Raw genomic sequence first — 21,058 nt, 5'->3', positions numbered from 1 at the left:
CATGCTAATATAATGCTATATTGTTATGTAAAGGGCTCGATACATATAGACCTAGTCCTTTAAACAGAAACTCTGGCAATGCCACTAAATGAGGGTTTGTTGATGGTGAGTCAGGTAAAAAACCTGGTAATTGAAATAAGAGACTTAATTATATAATCTCAGATTTATTTTTTAAAACTCCATATAAATTTATTAGCTATGCAAATGATGTTCTTATAAAGAAATTATATATTTTCAACTTATCTATAAGTTTAAAACTAACCATTCTCTATACCGAGCTTTCATGCTGTTATCATTTTGTATTTATTCTTAGCAATGAATACAACTCATTTAATACCTAAAATAGAATATTGTCTTTGAGTGTGCTCAGATATTCAAATAGTTATGCATTTTTCTTACCTGATATAATATTTTTAAGACATTTTAACTTGTTTTGTGGAGAATAGTGCTAATTTCAGGGCTCTTATGAGCTAAATTTGAAGTAGAAATAGAGTATGATTATTCTGATTGTGTACCCACCATGATTGATCATACGCATGTGATCAATCCTTAAGTTTTCTTAGGGTCAATGAAGGGGAATTCGAAAGGTTACAAAGCTAGTTTCCAATGTATGGTTATAATAAATAACAAGCTATAGGAATGTGCCCTAATATCATGAACATTAGTCAGCTAGGAAGCCCCATCTCAAAAGGTTGAGATCATTCAGATGGTAGCAAAATTCCCCCAAGCAATTCATGTCATTATGAGTCAAAGTGGTGTTCTAATACAAATTTCTGGAGAGGTTTCTGGATGGTAACACAATACACTCCCCAATCTTGGAAGCATCAGCTTATAATAAATTTTTGTCTAAATAGATTCTATTCAGTTATCTTGGAAATTTTTCAGAACACTGGGAACTATGTTACTTCAGGGAGTCAAGCCCTAACCTTTGTGAGTGTTCTCATTATATAAATCCCAGAGAATACAACAAAGGAAAATAGTTTACCCAGTTTTCCTCTTTAAAATGACATCTGCATGTGCTATTCAGGAAGCTCCCTTCCCTTGGCATTGACAATGTTTCTCCTTATCACACTCTGTAACAGCGCGAAATACAAGTACATATTTCCTGTGTACCTAAGGTTAAATGAGGAAACTAGAATGGGGACATATCAAACCTACCATGCATCACAGTTGATAGAAAAGAGGCATTCATGAATCTGTCTTGGCCGTATTTTTATTAGCTAGAATTATTTTTAAAGATGCTCCTTATTTCAGTAGTTGTGTAATTGTTCTTATTGTCTTACTACTCTTTGCACCATAGACTTTACCACATAGAATTATAGAGCTTGGATCATGGACATTTTAGTAAATTTGGAATGTTAGTAATATGTCTAGTATTCAGTACACTATTATTGGTATTATATTATTAGTGGTATTATAATTACCTAAAATTTTGGTTTGTACTGCTGTCTACCCTTTAATTCCGGAAACTCCTCTGTGACGCTCTGACCACAGCCCTAAGGATGTAACTCAAGTCCTTGCCTTTCCCACATCTGCTCTGTCAGTTGGCAATTCTATCACTTCTGAAAGCACATAAATTTGTTTTCCTACTTGAAATTAGAGACTATTCAAAGCTCCTTACCAAAGAAGACATCTACATCTTCTTGGGAAAGGAATGACCATGCTGTATAGCTGGCCTGTTTATTTTCAAAAATATGAATATTTGGAACTCAAGAAATTCTAAGTATTATTCTGCTGCAGTAAATTTTCTTAAAGAAGATGTATTTCGTGGTTCAACAGTCTGTACATTATAGGAATATTTTTGGGAATATTCAGTTACTTCCCATAAAATAAAAATCTGAGCAACCTTTCTATTATTGGAATGTTTTCTGCAAAGAAAATAATAAAAAAAATTCACCTCAACAAATTAAAAAAGAAAACAATGTTAGCAGTGTTGATTCTTGCTTATGGGACTTTTCTTAACGATTATTCATGGTGGGCTAGTTGGTTTCAGCATACACCAGCTAACTCCACATATCTCTAAAAGAAGACTTCCTCTTAACAAATTGAAATTAAAGATGAAGAGTTTTTCCTCAAACATTTATGATTTCTACACAACGGTTTCAAGCACCAATGAGAAACAGATACTTTTGGTGCCAAATCAGTGTGTTGTATGAAAATGTTTTATATGTGCCCATGAGATTTCATTACACTTGCAGAATTCTACTGAGAGCAGTAAGATCATCAATGGAATACAATGTTGATTAGAAATTTCAAGCAACAAATCATCCTACTTTAAGTAAAATAAACTTGAAAAAAGAAAAATATGTTATTCTCTAGACTAAAATTGGAAAATGTTAATAGTAGTAGAAAATGTTAATTGGTAGCATCAACCCTCTAGTTCTGAATGCTGAACACTAACCAGTTACCATGTAGTGTTTTAGTTATTCACCGTTATTTGCATTTGCAGTTTGAGCAAGTACATTTTGAATCTTTAATGACATTATTTGAGTCCAAACTCAGTGTTAGGTATTAATGTTTAAATAGTTCTCTCAAATGTCATTAAAATTCACTGCCTAAATGTGAACTAAGCAAGGAGACACTAGCAAACATGGCGATCAGAATAGGGAAAAATCTCAGGAGGCCTCAACTCTACAAAAGGAACTGCAGGCAACTGAGGAAAGTTGGCAACAGCATAGGTAGCCCTCTCCAGGGAGGAAGCACTCTAACTGATTGTCCAATAACAAATGTTTGGCCCTGTAAACATACAGGTAATTTTATATGGGCTCAGTAGATTTACTTACGAATATATATGCGTATACAAATGCATATATGCATGTCATAGCATTAATAAAGAAAGGCTGTGACTTTGAAGGAGTGTAGAGGAGGGTATTTGGGGTGGTTCAAAGGGAAGAAAGGGAATGGAAACATGATTAAAGTACAATCTCAAAAACAAACAAACGAAAGTATTGTTATGATGACCAAGGAATCACTGTCCATAAAATTGATTAATGAAAATCGGTTCCAACAAATTCTTAATTACTTCGTGACACTATCTCTTTCCACCTTTATGATCTGCAGAAGAGGGAATGGATCCTTGTGCCGATGTCATCTCTACAACAATGACAAAGAGCAATTTATCTCTATAGCAGCATGCTTCAAGCAACACAGTCTGCTTTCATTATGAAAACAATCTGACCTTGACAGTGAAAGTCTATACTCTCTGAATCAAAAGCAGTCTAGGTTCATAAGAACTGACTAGCAAGAGCGGTACAGTCGGCCTAGACATTACATAACAGTCCGCTGGAGTCACCCACATGGTCTTTCTGGGACAGTATGGAGGATAGAAGTTGAAACGGGCTTTGTACTTGACAGTTTAGATCACTGGCGTTTGATTGATGCTCTCATCATAAATAAAATTCTTAACAATGGGAATAAAGCTAGTTAATGCTATGGCTGTGTTGAAGCCTCCTGTGGACATAAAATGCAGCATGTGTTTGCTCAGTTTCTCTGAACAGAGGTGTGATTTATCACCTACGTGCTTTTGGAATTGAGTCCCATTGTGTTGCCTTTGACACAGTTGTGTGAGGTAGACAGTGTCAGAGTTATTATGAGGAACGGGAATCTGAAGTGCTTGGACCTCATCTTCTTACCCCCCAAGCCACACAAACACAGCCACAAAGCCTTGGCGATTATTTTTCTTTTACTCTAACAATTTAATTACTCTTCCCTAGAATAATTGATAAGCTGTTTACATTTCTCTATACAAATAGCTCGTTTTCTAATATTGGTCATATATTTTAAGGTACTAATTTCATAATTGACTAAAAGCCTTCCGAGTTACATATAAGGAAAATATTTTTAGGGTTAGAAATCCATTTCGTATAAAGAGTTTCTACCATGTTATACAATATTTACTTTACCCACAAATATTCACAAGGTGATATCAGAAGAGAAGAATTTTATTATTTTTCTTCTCTGTGTTTTAAGATGCCTGTTTGTTTTCTAATGAGAAAAAAATAAGGATGTAGATTTGGGCGGGCAGGAAAGTTGGGAGGATCTGGAAGAGTTGGAGGAATGAAAAAAAATCTGAATATAATGTATGAAAACTAGTTTTTCAATAAAAATAATTTTGGTTCATGACATGGTCAGAACTTCAATTTATATCTTGAGAATTATAGCTTGGAGCTATTGGCAAAGCAAGCTCTATAATATCAGTAACAATAATAAAAATGGTTGATCATGATCAGTCTCCCAGGAATACCCCTAAAACCTACTATTATCCAGCTCAACTGCAGCTAACCCATTTCAGAAACTGAACAAACTATAATCTTCTCTTAGTGTTAAAGGATAAACCAGGGTCTGGGGCAGAGGGAGCAAGGACCCTGTCACTGAGCCACCTGCTAAACTGACACTTTCAAAAGTCTTATTGTATGTTCGATTTAATCCGCTTTTTGAAAAAACTTAGGTAGTGTGTGCAGATATTCACTGTGTAAGCACACTGTTTGCTTGAAGTACGTAACTGATGATTAAATGTGAATTATCAACGATCCAAATAAACCAAATATCCATTTCCTTATATATAAATTAGACTATCTTAGTGCAGATTAGTCCAATTTCAATTAGTATATAATGTTCCATTTTCATCCTGAAAGTTCAGAGAAACAAAGGCGTTTCTGGAGTTAGTTGTGAACTAGGTACCATAACTAGAAGAGTGAATCCTATAAGGACAAAGATAGACTGGTTTGCTTTTTAAAGAGAGACAGAAAGAAATGACGGGAGTTAGATGAGCCTTCTCATCTAACTGAAATGGGTTGAGAGGATGGGAAACCACAATCACTATATTTATGCTTTTTTTCAATTAAAAAGGAAGAACAAACTGCAAAAATTGAGAAACACAGAATAAAAGTCATTGTAATGAATATAGCTTATGAACCAAATGCATCAGCTTCCTGTAGCTTTTCTATGTACATGTACATATATACGTATATATAATATACACTTCTGCTGTGATTACCAAATTGCAGCATGGCATTTGAAATATTATTAAAATCAGAGTTTTTCCCATGCTAAAATGTTTAGAGAAATTTTGGAAAGTATCACAATCATAAAATACCATTTTAAACTATTAAATTAATAGATTAAATAAATTGCTTAAAAATAAAATGCTTAAAAAGACACTGGCAGATAATATGGAAAAGAAAAATAAGTAACTAAATTATATTACTCAGTTGCTTTTCTCAGACCATAAGGCAAATTTGTAGTGGTTAGTCTTCAGGTTCTAATTAATATAATCCAGTTGCTATTTTTAAAAACTATGTATATATTTTATTTTTGAAATTACAATATAATTATATTTTTCCCCCTTTCTTTACTCCCTTCAAATTCTTCCATCTATGCCTTTTGCTACCTTACTATGTTACAAATTTATGACCTCTTTTTCTATGATTGTTGCTGTGTGTGTGTTTGCTGTCATGAAAAGTAGGAACACATTTTAACAACATACAATAGAGAAGTATATGACTTGTGAGAAGACCACAGAGAAACACAACTCAAGACATTTTTGGAAAAAGGAAACAGAGACAGGACCTGCATGCAACTTGAACTTTTAAACTGAGATTGAGAAAGAAAACACAAACTGTACGCAGACCACAGGGAGAACGCCTGTCCAGGAAGTAACCCAGTAACCCACATTTTAAAACGTGTCATTAGCATTTCGATCACTTTGAATCCACTCATGTGAAAGTCTTTAGTTATGCGGCACCTACATGGTCATATTTCTTAGTATAGCATAAATAATGAAAGCCGCAAGGAAACAATATTGTGACTAAAGTTTAATTCATTGGCAAAATGATGCTGCCTCGGGTAGCTCATCTGAATATTCTCAGAGAAAGAGAGAGAAATACTGTTTCAGAAAAAAGTTGCCTTCAATTTGAAACAACTACTACGCTTCATTGTCTTGCTAATCAAAAAGATTAAACTGGGGCACATACTTTATAGAGAAATATTGCAGTTGTATTGCACATAGGTCAAAATAGAAGCCATTGGGAATGTTTGAGAACAAGCTGAAATCAAAACAATTAAGCCATCTTCTGAAATTCCTTGTAATAAATATTTTTCCTTTTCTAAATCTTTCCATTTTGTCTTTTTTAAAACACGACTTTGAGTTTATTCAGTACTCCGACACAATTTGTTTGAATGATTGTGACAGACGCAATTTCCTCAAGTGTACCTAGGAGATATTTCTGCCTATCCTTGATTGGACACTCTACTGGGATCTGGCCTGAATCACAATTCTGAAGGCTAGTGGTGCACACATGAAATTTTCCCGAGAGAAATACCTTACATTTACACAGTACTTGATCTGTCTTTGCACACGATTATGTAGGCAGATTTCCGCATCTGAATGACAAACTCAATTACTGAAATTTTAAATTTGTATTGTCATTAGTAAAACTGAAAAAATGCTTCATTCTATAAGGCATGCAGAATTTTTGTTGTTGTTGTTAAGATCTATAACTGTCACAGGATCTAGCACACCAAGTACTCTACAGTTTCCTTCCCTTTATAGAAACATTTCTGTGTCAAAGTAGAAGTCTTCCACACAGAGATACCTCCTGCAGAGAGAAGAGAGCAGAAATTATCCATGTTTAGTTCCTTCTAACTTAATGTATCTCTCCTACCTTAGTTAAGAATTATGCTCCTGTGGCATCTGTAAAGTAATAATACATACAAGTGCTTTTAAGAGTAGGTGACAAGAGAATACATCAACTGCTCAGCAAATTTCTGGAAACTTTAGCTCAAAACTGCCTACTTCACCATAATTTTATTTGAAGGATAATGTAAAACAAGAAATAATGATGCTATCTACACAACTGTAGATGAGTTAGGATATTATGCTCTATGATGAATGGCAGAAACATGAGAAATTTAGTCACTTGAATAACTAATGCAGAAGAATATGTTTTCAGCTCAAGGTGAAATTACTAGAGTAAGTTCAAAAATACACATCAAATAACAACATACTTATAAAGTAGGGGATTTTTGTTATATATCTGATAATGACAACGTGTAATTTCTGAGAACTGGAAGATATTCCTGGTTTCATTTGTGTCAGGAATATATCAGGACTAAGGGAATTCACTGTAAGTTTAAAGTGTGGTTTGTGTGACTGTTTGTTTCCACATTTTGTTTCCAGTACAGCCTTATTGGGTAGCACAATTCGTCAAGCTGAAGCTCCTTCTACCTCAGTTTTCCCAGTGCTGTGATTATAGGCCATATTAAACCCTGGAACTCCATCTCATGTGTGAATAGATAACAAAGAACATGAATGGAGTAAAACAGATAATCACTTTTCTGTTACATAAACTACAATTAATGCCTGAAATATTAACATATTATATGCACTTGCTAGTATATATTCATATACTTACTAGCATACCAAGTAAGCAATGCCAATATACATAAATGTATATACGATCACATAGAGAATATACATGTTTGTGCTATTGCCACCTTATCTTTTACCTGTACATTTATTTTGTGATCATTATATTAAATTTTAAACATTTTGTGGACTTCCAAATATAACATTAGTTTTTGCATTTTCTAAAAAAATAAAAGTGCAAATTAATTATTTAATATACTACTTAGTATAATGTGTTACGAAAGTTATACTAGTATACAAGCTTTCTGTGTATATATTATATATAATGTATGAGAAGATAAAGGAATGTGTATTTAGTACATATACATGCTTATTGCCTTTTAATATCTATGTAAGCAACAAATAGAATATACTTAATGATTTTTAAGAAATTTATATTTATTAAAATTTAAAAAACTTTACTTTTATAGGAGTACACAAAAGGACTAAATCCAGCATCAACATGTCAATTTATCTGTCTGCCTGCCTATCTATCTATCTATCTATCTATCTATCTATCTATCTATCTATCTATCTATCTAATTTCTATTTATCCACCCATCCATTTATCCATCCATCTACAAATCTATTTACACATCTACCTACTTACTTGTTTATTTATCTATTCATGCATCTATATATTAACCTTTATATGCATGCACACAAACACCACTTTGTATACATGTATATGTGTATAAATACATCTCTTTAACTGTGAGGAAGAAAAATTTAGCTGAGTAGTAATTGTTTTAAAGTGTATAGACATGATTTTTATTCCAAAATGTACTTTATACTTTAAAAGTGAGTATTTATGAAGGCTGGGTCTGCTTTCATAGTAAACAAAAAAAAATTCAGTTAGTTTTTAAGAGGCTGTAGACAAGAAACACCTAGGAATATTTAAGAAAACTTAGTACAAAAGTGAGCATGACATGAGAGTTTTACATATCATGTATACATAAATTTATAGTTTTGAATCAATAAAATTCAGAGGGCAAAGAAATGTAACTGTTATTAATGTCTTAATGTCTATACTCATTGTTTAATGGTTAGAAAATATGGCACGTTTACACAATGGAGTACTACACAGCAGAAAAAAATAATGCTATCTTAAAATTTTCAGAAAAATGTATGGATCTAGAAAACACAATATTGACTGAGGTAACCCAGACCATAATATGTACTCACTCATAAGTGACTTTTAGACATAAAGCAAAGAAAAACAGCCTACAATTCACAACCCCAGAGAACCTAGACAACAAAGAGGACCCTAAGGGAAACATACATGGACCTAATCTACATGGGAAGTAGAAAAAGACAAGTTCTCCTGAGTAAATTGGGAGTGTAGGGATCATAGCAGAGGGTACAAGGGGATGGGGGACGAAGGGAGGTCAGGTGGAATTCCCCTCTGTGTGCTATGAATATGTTTTATTGTCATTGGTTAATACTAAACTGCTTTTGGCCAATGGCTTCACAGAATATAGCAAGGCTGGAAGAAATATAGAGAGAGAGTGGGTGGAGTTAAGGAGATGCCATGTAGCTGCCAAACCTCACTGGTAGGCTTCAACCTTGTGATGATGCACAGATTAATAGACATGGGTTATTTTAAGATATAAGAGTTATCTAGCAATACACCTAAGAGATTGACCAAGCAATGTTTTAATTAATACAGTTTCTGTGTGATTACTTTGGGTCTAGGAGACTGGGAAACAAACAAGTGGCCTCCTACTATAGGGAGGGGAGAGGAGAAAAATATATAGCTCTATAAAGACAATAAAAAATAAATAAATCTGAGATTTAAACCTGTAAATAGTTTTATCCCAAATTAGTATTGCAAATTCCTTACTAATAAAAGTCCTCAAAAATTTTTGCCTCAGCCTAATGTGTCAGGCTTTGCTGATTTCCCGTGGGAGACCTTACCTTTTCTGAGGTGTGGATGGGAGGGGGTAAACTGGGGGGAGGTGTGGCAGAGTGAGAGGAGGGAAGAAGGGGCAACTGTGGTTGATATGTTAAAAAGGAATAAAATTTTTTTTAAATGGGGAATATTCTAACAAAGAAAAAAATTGATAAAAGTTAAATTAAAATGTTTACAAAAATCTAAAATAGTCTGCAAAGAAAAGGATCAGCAGACCCAGGGAAAATAGGGACAGCATGAGAACAAGGCCACTGAATTAACTTAATGGGACTCTTGGGGGCTCACTGAGATCAGTAAACCTGTAGGGGCCTGATCTAGGTCTTCTGCTGAGTAGTTTGGTGTTCTTGTGAGATTCCTAACAGTGTAATTGGGGTTAACTCTGACTTTTGCATGCATATGGGATCCTTTTCCTCATACTGGGTTGCTTTGTCCAGCCTTGATATGATGGTATGTGCCTGGTATTATTGTTAACATATTATGCCATGTATATTGATGTCTCTGGGAGGTTTACTCTTTTTGCAGAAGAGACCAGCTGATGAGGGGGTGGATCTGAGGGAGAGTGGAGGTGTGGAGGAGAGACTGGCCTCAGGAGTTAGGGGAAACTATGATCAGGATGAAATATATATGACAAGAAAAAAATGATACTAAGGAAATTTCATTCAAAAATGTACAATGACTTTAAAAGACATTAAACAAATTTTATCTCACTATTTAGCATGTACATATAAACTTCTATATATACAACACTATGTTCCCTGGGTAGTGGCAAAGAAGAAAAGCTGGCAATTGACCAACCCAGCTACCACCCAGGCAAAGAACCAGGGTTTTGAGTCGGCCCACCCCAAGATCCGCAGAATCTATGAACTGTTGGAGCATGTGAAGGGCACTAACCTAGAAATCCAAAAGAGCAGCATCTCCATGACACAGGACAACAGAATATCCGAAAAGAGCCCCAGTGAGAGCCCATTAGCAGTGGCGTACCAGAAACAAGAAGCCTCAAGCCCCACCAATGACTCAAAAATGCTTGTGACTAAGGATGAATGGATGGGATGTGGGAGAACAAGGAGAGGTGTGGGACCCAATGCATGATGTGAAATCCACGAAGAATCAATAAAAGTTAGAAAAACAGTAGGATAATCATGAAGCTCATGAAGCATAGATTTTGTACTATTTCCTAGGACTTTCAAAAATAGACAAAAAAAAAAACCCCATTCTGTAAGTTAATAAATGATGATTAAACCTTTACAATGAAATTTCTGAATTCAGTGAAGTGTGGGTGTTTTATAGTCGATTTTTCATATTCTTGCTCCATATTCTGGTAACCATTAGATTTTAATCCCAAATATTCGTTCATCTACTAGGTTACCTTTTGCTATTTTACAAGACTTCTCTATTTTCTTCTCTGGTTTCATTTCATATGACTTTCAAAGATAGATCATACATTACAATAAAACCTAAGACTTTCCTGAACTTGGGGGTTGTTAATTTATTTTTTTATTGCCAAAAAAAAAAAACAAAACTAAATTAAGTCAGAGTTTAAAGTCAGTAGTTTCATTATTTTCAGATAACATAGTCTGACTGTATAATAACTTCCAATTGATCCTTATATTCAGGGACATTGATACCCTTCACTACGTCAACATTCTGTCTTTAACTGCAGCACTCAGAAAAGCCATCGTGTTTCAGCCAGCATCATAGTGATACTCTATGGAAACTGTGTGTTCTGCTCCCTTAACCTTTCATCAGTCAGTCAACACCAGTAACCAATAGAGGACCTGAAACTATTTCGTTAAACTGTTTAACCACAGGTTTTCAGATGAAAAAGCCAGTAGGACTTACCGCTCTAAATATGTAAAACTTATCTGTTAGATTTTGATCTTGTTAATTTCAGATAAGTCTTGTTTTATCATTGCCTTTTAATCTTGTTTTACTGGTGTTTACAGTTTATTATTCTCCTTTAGGATTCCAGCTACACAGAACATGTTGAAATGACACGGCACACTGCCTGTAATGTTAGTTTTATAACTCCTTATGTGCATTTGCTCTTTGATACACCATGTCTACAACTTTCAATCTCATTTGAAAGATGACTGGCTACCCCAGAACTATTTTTTATGCATACCACATTTCAGGATTCCATCTCTTTACCTTAGAGGAAGGTACACAGTTATATGAGTAAGAATGTCATAATACACCTTCTAGCAAAGTCAAAAGAATCACTCCGGACAAAACTACAGAAAACATGGTGACCACAGTTTAACACGTTACACATTTTGGCTATCGGATTTATCTCAAAGCTCTTTGTATTACAGCACTTACTAATTATTGAAATGGTTTTCCAAAATAATTATGTGAGAAATATAAATAAGATGAAACATAAAATATTGACAACTGAGGGAAAAATAATTGATTTTTTTTACACTTTACAAGGTGAAATAAAAATAACTGTTGACTTAGTTACTATAAAGGCAAGGCAGGCGATTCACTTGAGTGTCCCAGTAGTTAGTTGCCTACCTAGGAGGGAGCAGATGCTTTCAAGCACAAAAAGAAAACAAAATAAGACATGAAAATTTCTATAAATATTTCATTAATATTTTGTTAAGTATATTTGTTTCTAACTGGTTAATAACTTCAACTGTACAGTTGAAGTTTCAATTTCATAATTTGTTTTGGTATTTAACTGCAGAGTATTAGCTAGAATCTAGTGAACATATATCAGTTGACATATCAAATTTGCTTTATGTTTGTTCTAATCAGGAGTTGAGTATGTGGTTTCCAGTCCTAATCATCTATCTCTCGAGAATATACGTCTAAAATTAGAAAGAAACCTATTTTTAAGAACAATGTGATACTCAGCACTGATATGAGTTCTTAAGATAATGCATTCAAATTGTAATCTCTGTTTGGAATATATCATTCTTTCAGTCAAATTTTATTAAAAGGATATTTGATCATTTAGAAATAAATGCTGATTTAATTATAATCTAAATGAATATATATATATATATGAAACCTGTCATCAAACATAGTAATGAATATTGAATAATTTGATCCAATTATAACATTTAATTGTGAAGAGGATAGTACCACGTAACAATTTCTGGAGGCTTAAATGGGAAATGGTAAACATTTTCAGGGAAAGGTTTCAATAATAAAACAAAACAAAAACCTTGAGAATAGTTCCTATTATACAAAGAAACTATTTTAACTCTGGACTTGGATCATTTGTTTTTCTTTTAGGAATTCTATTCCTGTATTTATTTGTTCTCCTAAACCTGGTATTTATGTCCCCATCCACCATGTCCAGCCTATATCTTTTTTCCTGTGAGTAAATTAATTAAAATATCTATTCATATGCAGGATGTGACATCCCACATTCAGAAATATTATTGTATTTCACGCATAATAAAGGTGATTCCCTCCTAGCAAATTCCCAAATTACTTTCCCAGCCTGTGCTTCAGTATTCACAACGGGTTCTCTCTCTCTCTCTCTCTCTCTCTCTCTCTCTCTCCCTCTCCCCTTTCCCCTCTCCCTCTCCCTCCTCTCCTCCAAATCCCGTGTTATTTGTCTCACCAGTCTGACTTTTATCCACCAATCCATTCTTTATTAATCATTACAATTATTATTCTCTTTTTAAATCTAGTCAAATAATAAGACTGCATTTTAAGCTTTTGCGAACTTGAGGAAGAAATTACACATCCCTGCCAGTATGCTCTGCTACAATGTCGCTGAAACATCCTATGCTTGTGGGTCCACCGTACAGCCTCTGCATTTACCAATGTTTTCTTCATATTTACATGTACAATATTTAATACTTAAGACACATTCATAAAGAAACAGAAATATTTATCGTGAATCAATTTATTTAACACACTTACTGTGTGAATAATACCACCGACCTTTCTGTCATTTCTGATTTTTAAGTAATGGATTATTCCTTATATAATTTTAGTTATGAATTCATTTTCTTAAAAGGGAAATGGTACCTTAATATGTAAAAATGGCAAGTGTGACACTAGTATGAAGCATGAAAATAGTCTCAAGTTAATTCCTGTCTTACTGATTGTCCTCTTACATGTAGATAGTTGCTTTTTTAACTAACCTAACACTTGTTTGCCCATCGCATTGCCTCGTAGACATTTAGCATGTCATCAGTTTTACCGCAAATTCTTATTACCCTCAGCCACAGGAAGAAATAAAAATCGGCACTTTGTTCAACATCAAATTCAACTTGCGTTTCCAAAGCGAGAAAAAAAAAAAACTAAGTACACAAATAAAATTCATATTTGAAAATATAGAAAGCACTATAAGATAATGAAAATGTGTTTACTGTGGAGGTCTTACTGAGCTCCTTCCTGGCTAGAGAAAATCTTTAGTTACGCGTTCCATTGTGCCAAGGACAGACTGGTCCTTTCCAGCCACTTACCCTCTGACAGCATGGATAAGTCTCAGTGATGGATAGGCAGTTCGCACTTTCAGCTTATTCTTTAGGATTAATGCATTAACCCATTCCACGTGCTTCTCTCCTCCTTTGACCATGAAAGCAGGAATCCAAAGGACACTGTCATTCAGCATGGAAAGTCTATGCACAAATTTCTCCCTGTCACTCTCATTCCGAAAGCCTCCAAATGCTCTTTGCACAACTGATGGATTCATGGTAATAAAATCTGATTTAGTCCCCACATCCGCAGCAAACTCCACCACGGGCGCTAGATTACACCTGAGGAAAAATTAATGGAAAAACGAAAAATAAATACAAAAAATTCACTCGTAAAATGATGTGAATGAAAAGAATGAGGAACTAGCATGTTTCTTATCAATAAGCATATCAAAGCAAAACAAAAATCTTCCCAAATCTGCCTGGCAAAATTACATTTTCAATCAATCAACAAAATATTAGAAATAATATTTCAATAAAGAAGTTAACTTCCAGTAGAGCTCCAGTTCATCTAATCTGTTAAGAGGTTTTTTTTTTTCTGTCTTCACAAATCTGTATAACAGGAGTTCATAATAAATGAATTTATAAGGATAAGAGGGCTTTGTTGTTATGCAGCAGGAAATCTAAACGATATGTTGTTCACGTAAAGAAAACATAATATACTTTCTGGTCGGCTCTGTCCTGTTTGTTGGGCTTGAGTCTTTTCCACACCTTTATAATTATTGCTAAGTAATTTTGACTTTTTAATACTCTGTGTTAAGGGAGTCTATACAATTTGTGTAATACTGTCCACTGCCTTCTATAGACCTCTATATTGAATAGAATAACAAAATAAAATTATGTTTTTTAGTCCGACGTTCCGAGATTTTAGATGTGTAGGAGAAATTTCCACTCTAATCCTTCTGAGGCTACCCTGTAGATTCTTTCATTCCAGGGCCTTCTGCATCCCTGGGTTCATATCAAGGAAAGAAATAGGATATGTGTTTCTGATTTTTACTATGAAATCAAGATGCTTTAAAAAGAACCTACACCTAACTTTATTCATGCAGCATGATCTCACTCTCATATTGAAAGACAATGGAGGAAAGTATCTTCAATACATGCCCAACTGATTTGTGATACTGTATTGAATATTTCATATTAATCATGAATCAAGAGACCCTTAATACACTTATTTTAGCTTGGTGGTATGCATGTTTCAATTAGTTTGTAACACTTAAATTTTCTTCAAACAAGGCTTTTTATTCTGTAAAAGAAAAATGTCTTTCAAATGCATTCCATCTATGCATTCATGAAAGCACGCCTGCCTATATCTAAAATACAGCTTCACCCCTTTTTTGTCAACCTCTCAAAAGAATGAATATAGATCTTATAGTTCATTAGTTTTACTAAATTCTTTATTTCTCTTCCATGAATTTACACATCAATTAAATTCCAAAAAACTTAAATTTTAATTAAAATGGAAATTGTGTATCCTACTGTAGAAACATTGTCTTAGATATAAGTCTATATCTCTCTTAATTAACATATATTATTTCATAGATCTCTTACAACTTTATCTATAATAATAGATATTTTATATCTCACACTATTAGGTAAAGTCTTTATTATCTAGGGTGAGCTATTAAAGGGGAAAGGAAAAATATTGACACTTAATATTTGCATATTAGAAATTAAAGGTAATATTTTAATATATATCTATATGCACGCTGTGTCATGTAATAGAGGTTTTACCTTTTCTTAGTCCGTGTCACTAATTTACTAACTGTAAATCACTTCTTTTATAATGCAGACAGTCAGAATAGGAAAGCCCTGAATGGCTGTTGCACTCAGAAAAGCAGAAATTTCCAGGAAGATGTACAAAAGAATAGAAAGTATATTTCACCTAATACTATAATGTGAACCATTGTCAAAAAATCTGTTATGAGAATCATGGCATACTTAAGATCTAACACCTGATATTATTTGTTTGAATTTACTGGGTAACAGGATCTCCATGTAGTCCAATTTTTTCTCAAACACCTATAGATAGTTTTAGCCTTATATGTCTACAGTCTAAAGGGTAACCATGCGCTCCAGATTCTTCTGCCCCCACCTTTCAACTGCTAAGACATCAAGTGTCCACAGAAACATCTGAAATATTCACACTTGCATCACACCAATATTTAAAATATCTAACAGGTTAATCAATCTGATCATAATTTGAATTTGGATCATGTAGGGAAAAGGCTATTCTAAGGGTTATTATTATAGATGATACCTCGAGTAACATGCAAGATCACAAATTAACAGTAAAGCTGACAAGATCCTGTCAAAATAGATGACACCATACATATCTTACTGCTAAAAAAAAAAATAAAACCACCCACAAAACCTCAGCAGATGCTTTCTCTTTGTAGATAGCATCTATACTTCATGATACCAATAATATAAAAATAATCGGGAACAATTCTGCTGAAGAGAGAGAAAGTTTTTATTGCTGAATCATCTGCTGAGTGAGAAAGAGTTATGATTATTATGTTTATATTCCCTAATAATCCCATAATTCCTCAGCATACACTATTTAACATGAACTAAACACAGTTCTGACACACAACTGTGTGGGCATGTACGTGATAAATGAACATCATATTTAAGTACCTATAAATTCTTACCCATAGACCCATAGATTAATGTGTCTCTCAGCCCTCATTGGGGAAGCCTCAATGTGAAGTAGACCGTCATTAACACAGAGACCCACATTGGGACAAGACACCCAGAATAAGGAACTGTGGTATGCTTAGTCCGAAATGGATCATATATGTCACACCCCTCCCTCCAAGCCTTAAGGATCATTTTGGAAGAGGAAAGGCTGTAAGGTCTAGAGACGATGCTGATACAGTAAAGCAGATGCAATATGAAGTTACAGGAATTTTAACAGCATGAATAAACTCTATGAAAGCTTAAGCCAGATCAAATCCCACGTGGAGAGGAAGAGTGGGCACAAATTCCTACCCCAGGAGCTATTGCCAATTGATAGCTGCTGGGGGTGGGGGTGGTTAGTTCTTTTATGAGTATGGCACTTCCTAAGTCTACTGCCCTGCAGTGGAAGACCACATATCCAAGGATGTATGAGGAGCACAAACTGGACTTGATGGGTGGAAATAAAGAATACAAGGTTGGACAGGCACTGAAGGAGGATTAGACCTGTGAGGAGTGGAGAGGGGTCTGAATGATCAAAATTATTGTTCAAAATTCTCAAAGGACTAATAAATAATGAAAATTAAAATTTGGCAGAACCTTAAAATAAGAAGAGTTAAAAAGAAATTCAACAATTAGAGATCAGTACTAACTGAAGACATTTTTAACTTTGGAAGCATAAAGACTCCTCTATAAAGCTTTTGTTTGTTTGCTTGTTTGAGAATAGGGTTGATCTTAAAGAAAAAAACAACATGCTTAGTGCAAAAAAGTGAAGTTTAATGGATGATGATGACAGAAGGAACATTGTATCTCCTATGAAGGTCAAAGCTGTATCTATAAATTCTCACTAGCTTGACTGCCAAAGGGCATTTTGACCTGCTAACGTGGGTGGAAGAGAGTTTATCCACACAGAAAGAGCTATAGAAATGCAGAGTAGGAAAAAGTGTTCTCCGAAAAGAAGCACTTCAGTTGATAATCCAGTTCCAAATAGTGAGCTCTGAACACATACATATGAGTACGCATTATACAGGCTGAGAAGGTTATATCGAGGAATATATGTGCATATACATATATGCACATAAAAATTAACAAATAAAATGGGTTATATGATATGAAAGAAAAATAAGGAGGGTTATATGTGAAGGTTTGGAGAGTGGAAAGGAAAGGGTGAAATGATGGCAAATATTATAATCCCAAAAATAAAATTACAAAAAGAACAACTGGAGATGGTAGAATAAAAAATAAACTTAACCATGGTATTCTAACAGCTTGAGCATAGACCAGTCAGGCTTCGAGAAGAATGGTAGTAAATATAGTGAAAATAAGGAGACAAAAAGATACACCATAAAATGCAGCTTACGTTGGCTATAAAAGGCCATTTTGCCACTGTTGTGGAAGTGCGTAGCCTGTTTCCCCCTCCCCTCCACTGGAAATAAAGAACAGAACCATGACTACATGTAGCTGGCAAATTACTATACGCATAAGGCAGATATCTAGTCATATAATTAGGTGAACATCACATATTCAAGTAAAATATTTAACAAACTACTATAGTGAACCAGCAGTACTTCCCTGCAGCAGTGCGGACAACTAGTTAGCCTAGATGCTGAAAGCAGCAATGTTGCTGATAAAGCAAGCCTGTAACTGTTTCTCAATACAGAGTTTCATTCTTTCTAAATATCTTCTTTGAAAGTGAAGAATGTGGGGTTAAACAGAGTGCCTCAAAGAGTCAAGAAGTGCTGTTTGGTTACTCAGTGTCTTCTTAACATTGTAAGACAGAGGTGGCCAATTTCAGAATGATAGATCTTTATAAGCCAAACTAGTGTGAAAATATGAACAGTGATAGCGATGAGTTCCTTTGTCTTTAATCAAATTCATTTTGCATTTTCAAATTATTCTTAACAAATAAAAAATTTAAAAATGCACAAACTTGGAAGCCTTGGCAAGCTTATTCTTATTTTATAAATTCTGTAATCCCACATTATTGACAGCATTTGCAGGAATGAGATGGATCCAACTATATTGCAGTATTGAACTTTCTTCTGTGACCCCATACTGTAAATGATTGTTTTTCTATAATGCTCATGTGAAGTGAAAGTGCTTCTATTTTTCAAGGCTATATAAATTATCTTATAATCCACAAAGAAAGTAATAATTGCTGCATGTATGAATTCTAAAGGATCATGGAACTCCCGAGCAAGAAATTACTTATTGGATTTATCATCATTCTCAACAATTCTTTTATATTATGTTTCTATATTCTAAATAAATAGAATATCTCTCATTCATTCATTCATCGAGAACTCACTGTTCAAACATAGCACTATGTTCAAAATGCTTCCCTAGCTGTTTTAATGGTCATGTTGTTCTTCAAGGATCTTATTGATCTCAAATATAATGCGGATAGATATTATCATTACTGTCAGCAAAAACTTGGTCATTCAGTTATTCACTGTTTATTCACTCAAGTGTTTTTTTTAAATTTATTATATATATATATATGTATATATATATATACATATATATATATATACTTATTCACTGAAGACTCTTAGCTGAAACATGACGTTCTGTGTATCTGGACAGTGTTAGTAAAATACTTATACAAGGTATATTTGATTAAAAGAAGTGGTTCTGAGTGGGTTGTATTGGGTATTTTCCATACCCGCGGTTAATATTCAAACAAGCTCCATATATATATATATATATATATATATATATATATATATATATATATACATATATATATATATGTATTGCTGTGGCCAAATCCACCTACCTTTCTTTGAGTTAACATTAATCTCTCAGCCACAGCTAGTGTTAGTATTTGTCAAACCATATCTGTCACATAAAGGAAGTTTTCAAGATATCTGCAATCGTCTATCTTAGTTCTCAACTTGAAAAGTCAAGCAGAGGGACAGAGAAAGTCTTTCACCTGTCATATTTTAGACTTTATGTTGATCTCGATATTGTTGATAAAATTGGAATATATGACTAGCCAGCCAACTGAATTTTCTGGGATGAAGTTCTGAGGCTCCATATAGACGTAATATCAATCAAATGAAATGCATAAAAGCTTTTGAAGAAAATAATTATCATGCATTAGTAAAAATATCAAAAACCATCTGATAAAACTTTTTATTTTCTTTTTCATATGAAACAGAAATCCACCTACATGCAGGTATTTCTATCTGAAAACTAGGTGTAAGAAACAAAACTGGTAAGTCATTTACTTGTCACAGGGCAGGGTACCTTGTCTTGTCTTAGGACTGGAGGTGGGAGGGGGAGTGTGTGAGGGAGTGGGAATTTGGACTAGTATTTTTTTTTAAAGTAAAAAATAGTAATTAAAAAAAGAAGAAACAAAAAATATATGCATTTTTCATAAGGTGTTCCTATACAAATATACAAACACACAGAGATAACTACCACATATGAATGTTGTTATTGATACAGGAATTGGTGAGATCCTCAACTGGATATAAATGCAGTGATGTCATCTCATGAAAACACTGATGAGTAAAGACATACGAATTTTAAGAATTTTTTTTTACAAACTCAGGTAATCTTTTGCAATACTAGAAAATGTGGAGTGAATAGTGGTCTTCAATGTCTAAAGAAATCCCATTCTAAAATGGAAGTTTTATGCACAAAGAAACCTTTTAGACTGCCATTTTTGTACTTCAGTTAAACAAAGATGAAAATGTCAGAAGTGCTGCAATCACAAGGATATTCTAGAATGAATGATTTAAGAACCACCTAGGAGTGAGTACATGTGATAATTGTCTTTCTGTGTCACTCAAAAGAATATTTTCTAGCTCCTTCCATTTTCCTGTATAATTCAAGATGTCATTATTTTTTCCTGCTGTGTAGTACTCCATTATGTAAATGTACCACATTTTCCTTATCCATTCTTCAGTCAAGTGGCATTTAGATTGTTTCCAGGTCTGGCTATGATTTAAGTTAAATGAAATGTTAAACACGTCTGATATTTGCCCCGGTTTGTGTTCAACTTGAAGAATTAGCAGGCAGTCAGCACCATTTTTGTTTTTGTCTACCTCAACCAGTATTCTCTAACTCAAACCTATGTGACTGGTGATAAACTATTTTAAGTTTAATTGTTCTCTTTTATGTTTTCTCTCTGTGTAGATTCTCAGTTTAGAAACAGAAAACATCCATGATATTGTATATATATGCGTGCCTATATATACACACATATATTCCATTTTGGATAGAAAAAATATTATTCAGTAAGCAAGAAGCAAGTTTAAAGGTTCATAGACATGCCTAATTGCACATAAAAATGAAAGTACAGATTGAAATATAATAGTCAGGAAAACAAAGCTGTCACACTGAAACTTAATAACTCATGTATGATGAGCAATTTATTGTGATTATAAAAACTATTTATGGACCCTGATCATGTGCCAGAAATCTTATTGTCTTTGCACATAGCATAGTGTGATTCTAAAATAGTCACATAACAGAGACACCTGTGTGAAACATTTCCATTGACATAAAAACTGAATCAAAGAAAAACTGTCCAAGATTTCACGTCCTATAACAAGAACAGGCAAATTTGAAGCTCATGCTCTTTCCACTGTTCTTAGGTGTTGAAATAAGAGC

The 21,058-nt window shown here is 33.9% G+C and overlaps 1 protein-coding gene across 1 annotated transcript in view; it reads right to left on the bottom strand.

Annotated features, from left to right (window-relative positions):
- St8sia4 (ST8 alpha-N-acetyl-neuraminide alpha-2,8-sialyltransferase 4) overlaps window positions 1-21,058 on the bottom strand; it is a 95,997-nt gene that overhangs the window by 32,662 nt on the left and 42,277 nt on the right. Inside the window, 1 exon segment of the mRNA XM_005361351.2 lies at window positions 13,745-14,038. Coding sequence (XP_005361408.1) covers window positions 13,745-14,038 — 294 coding nt within the window.

This window comes from Microtus ochrogaster, linkage group LG4, assembly GCF_000317375.1.
Source record: "Microtus ochrogaster isolate Prairie Vole_2 linkage group LG4, MicOch1.0, whole genome shotgun sequence".
NCBI classification, from domain to species: domain Eukaryota; kingdom Metazoa; phylum Chordata; class Mammalia; order Rodentia; family Cricetidae; genus Microtus; species Microtus ochrogaster.
Note: the sequence above shows the minus strand (reverse complement) of the source record. Positions and strands in the feature narration are given on the sequence as shown.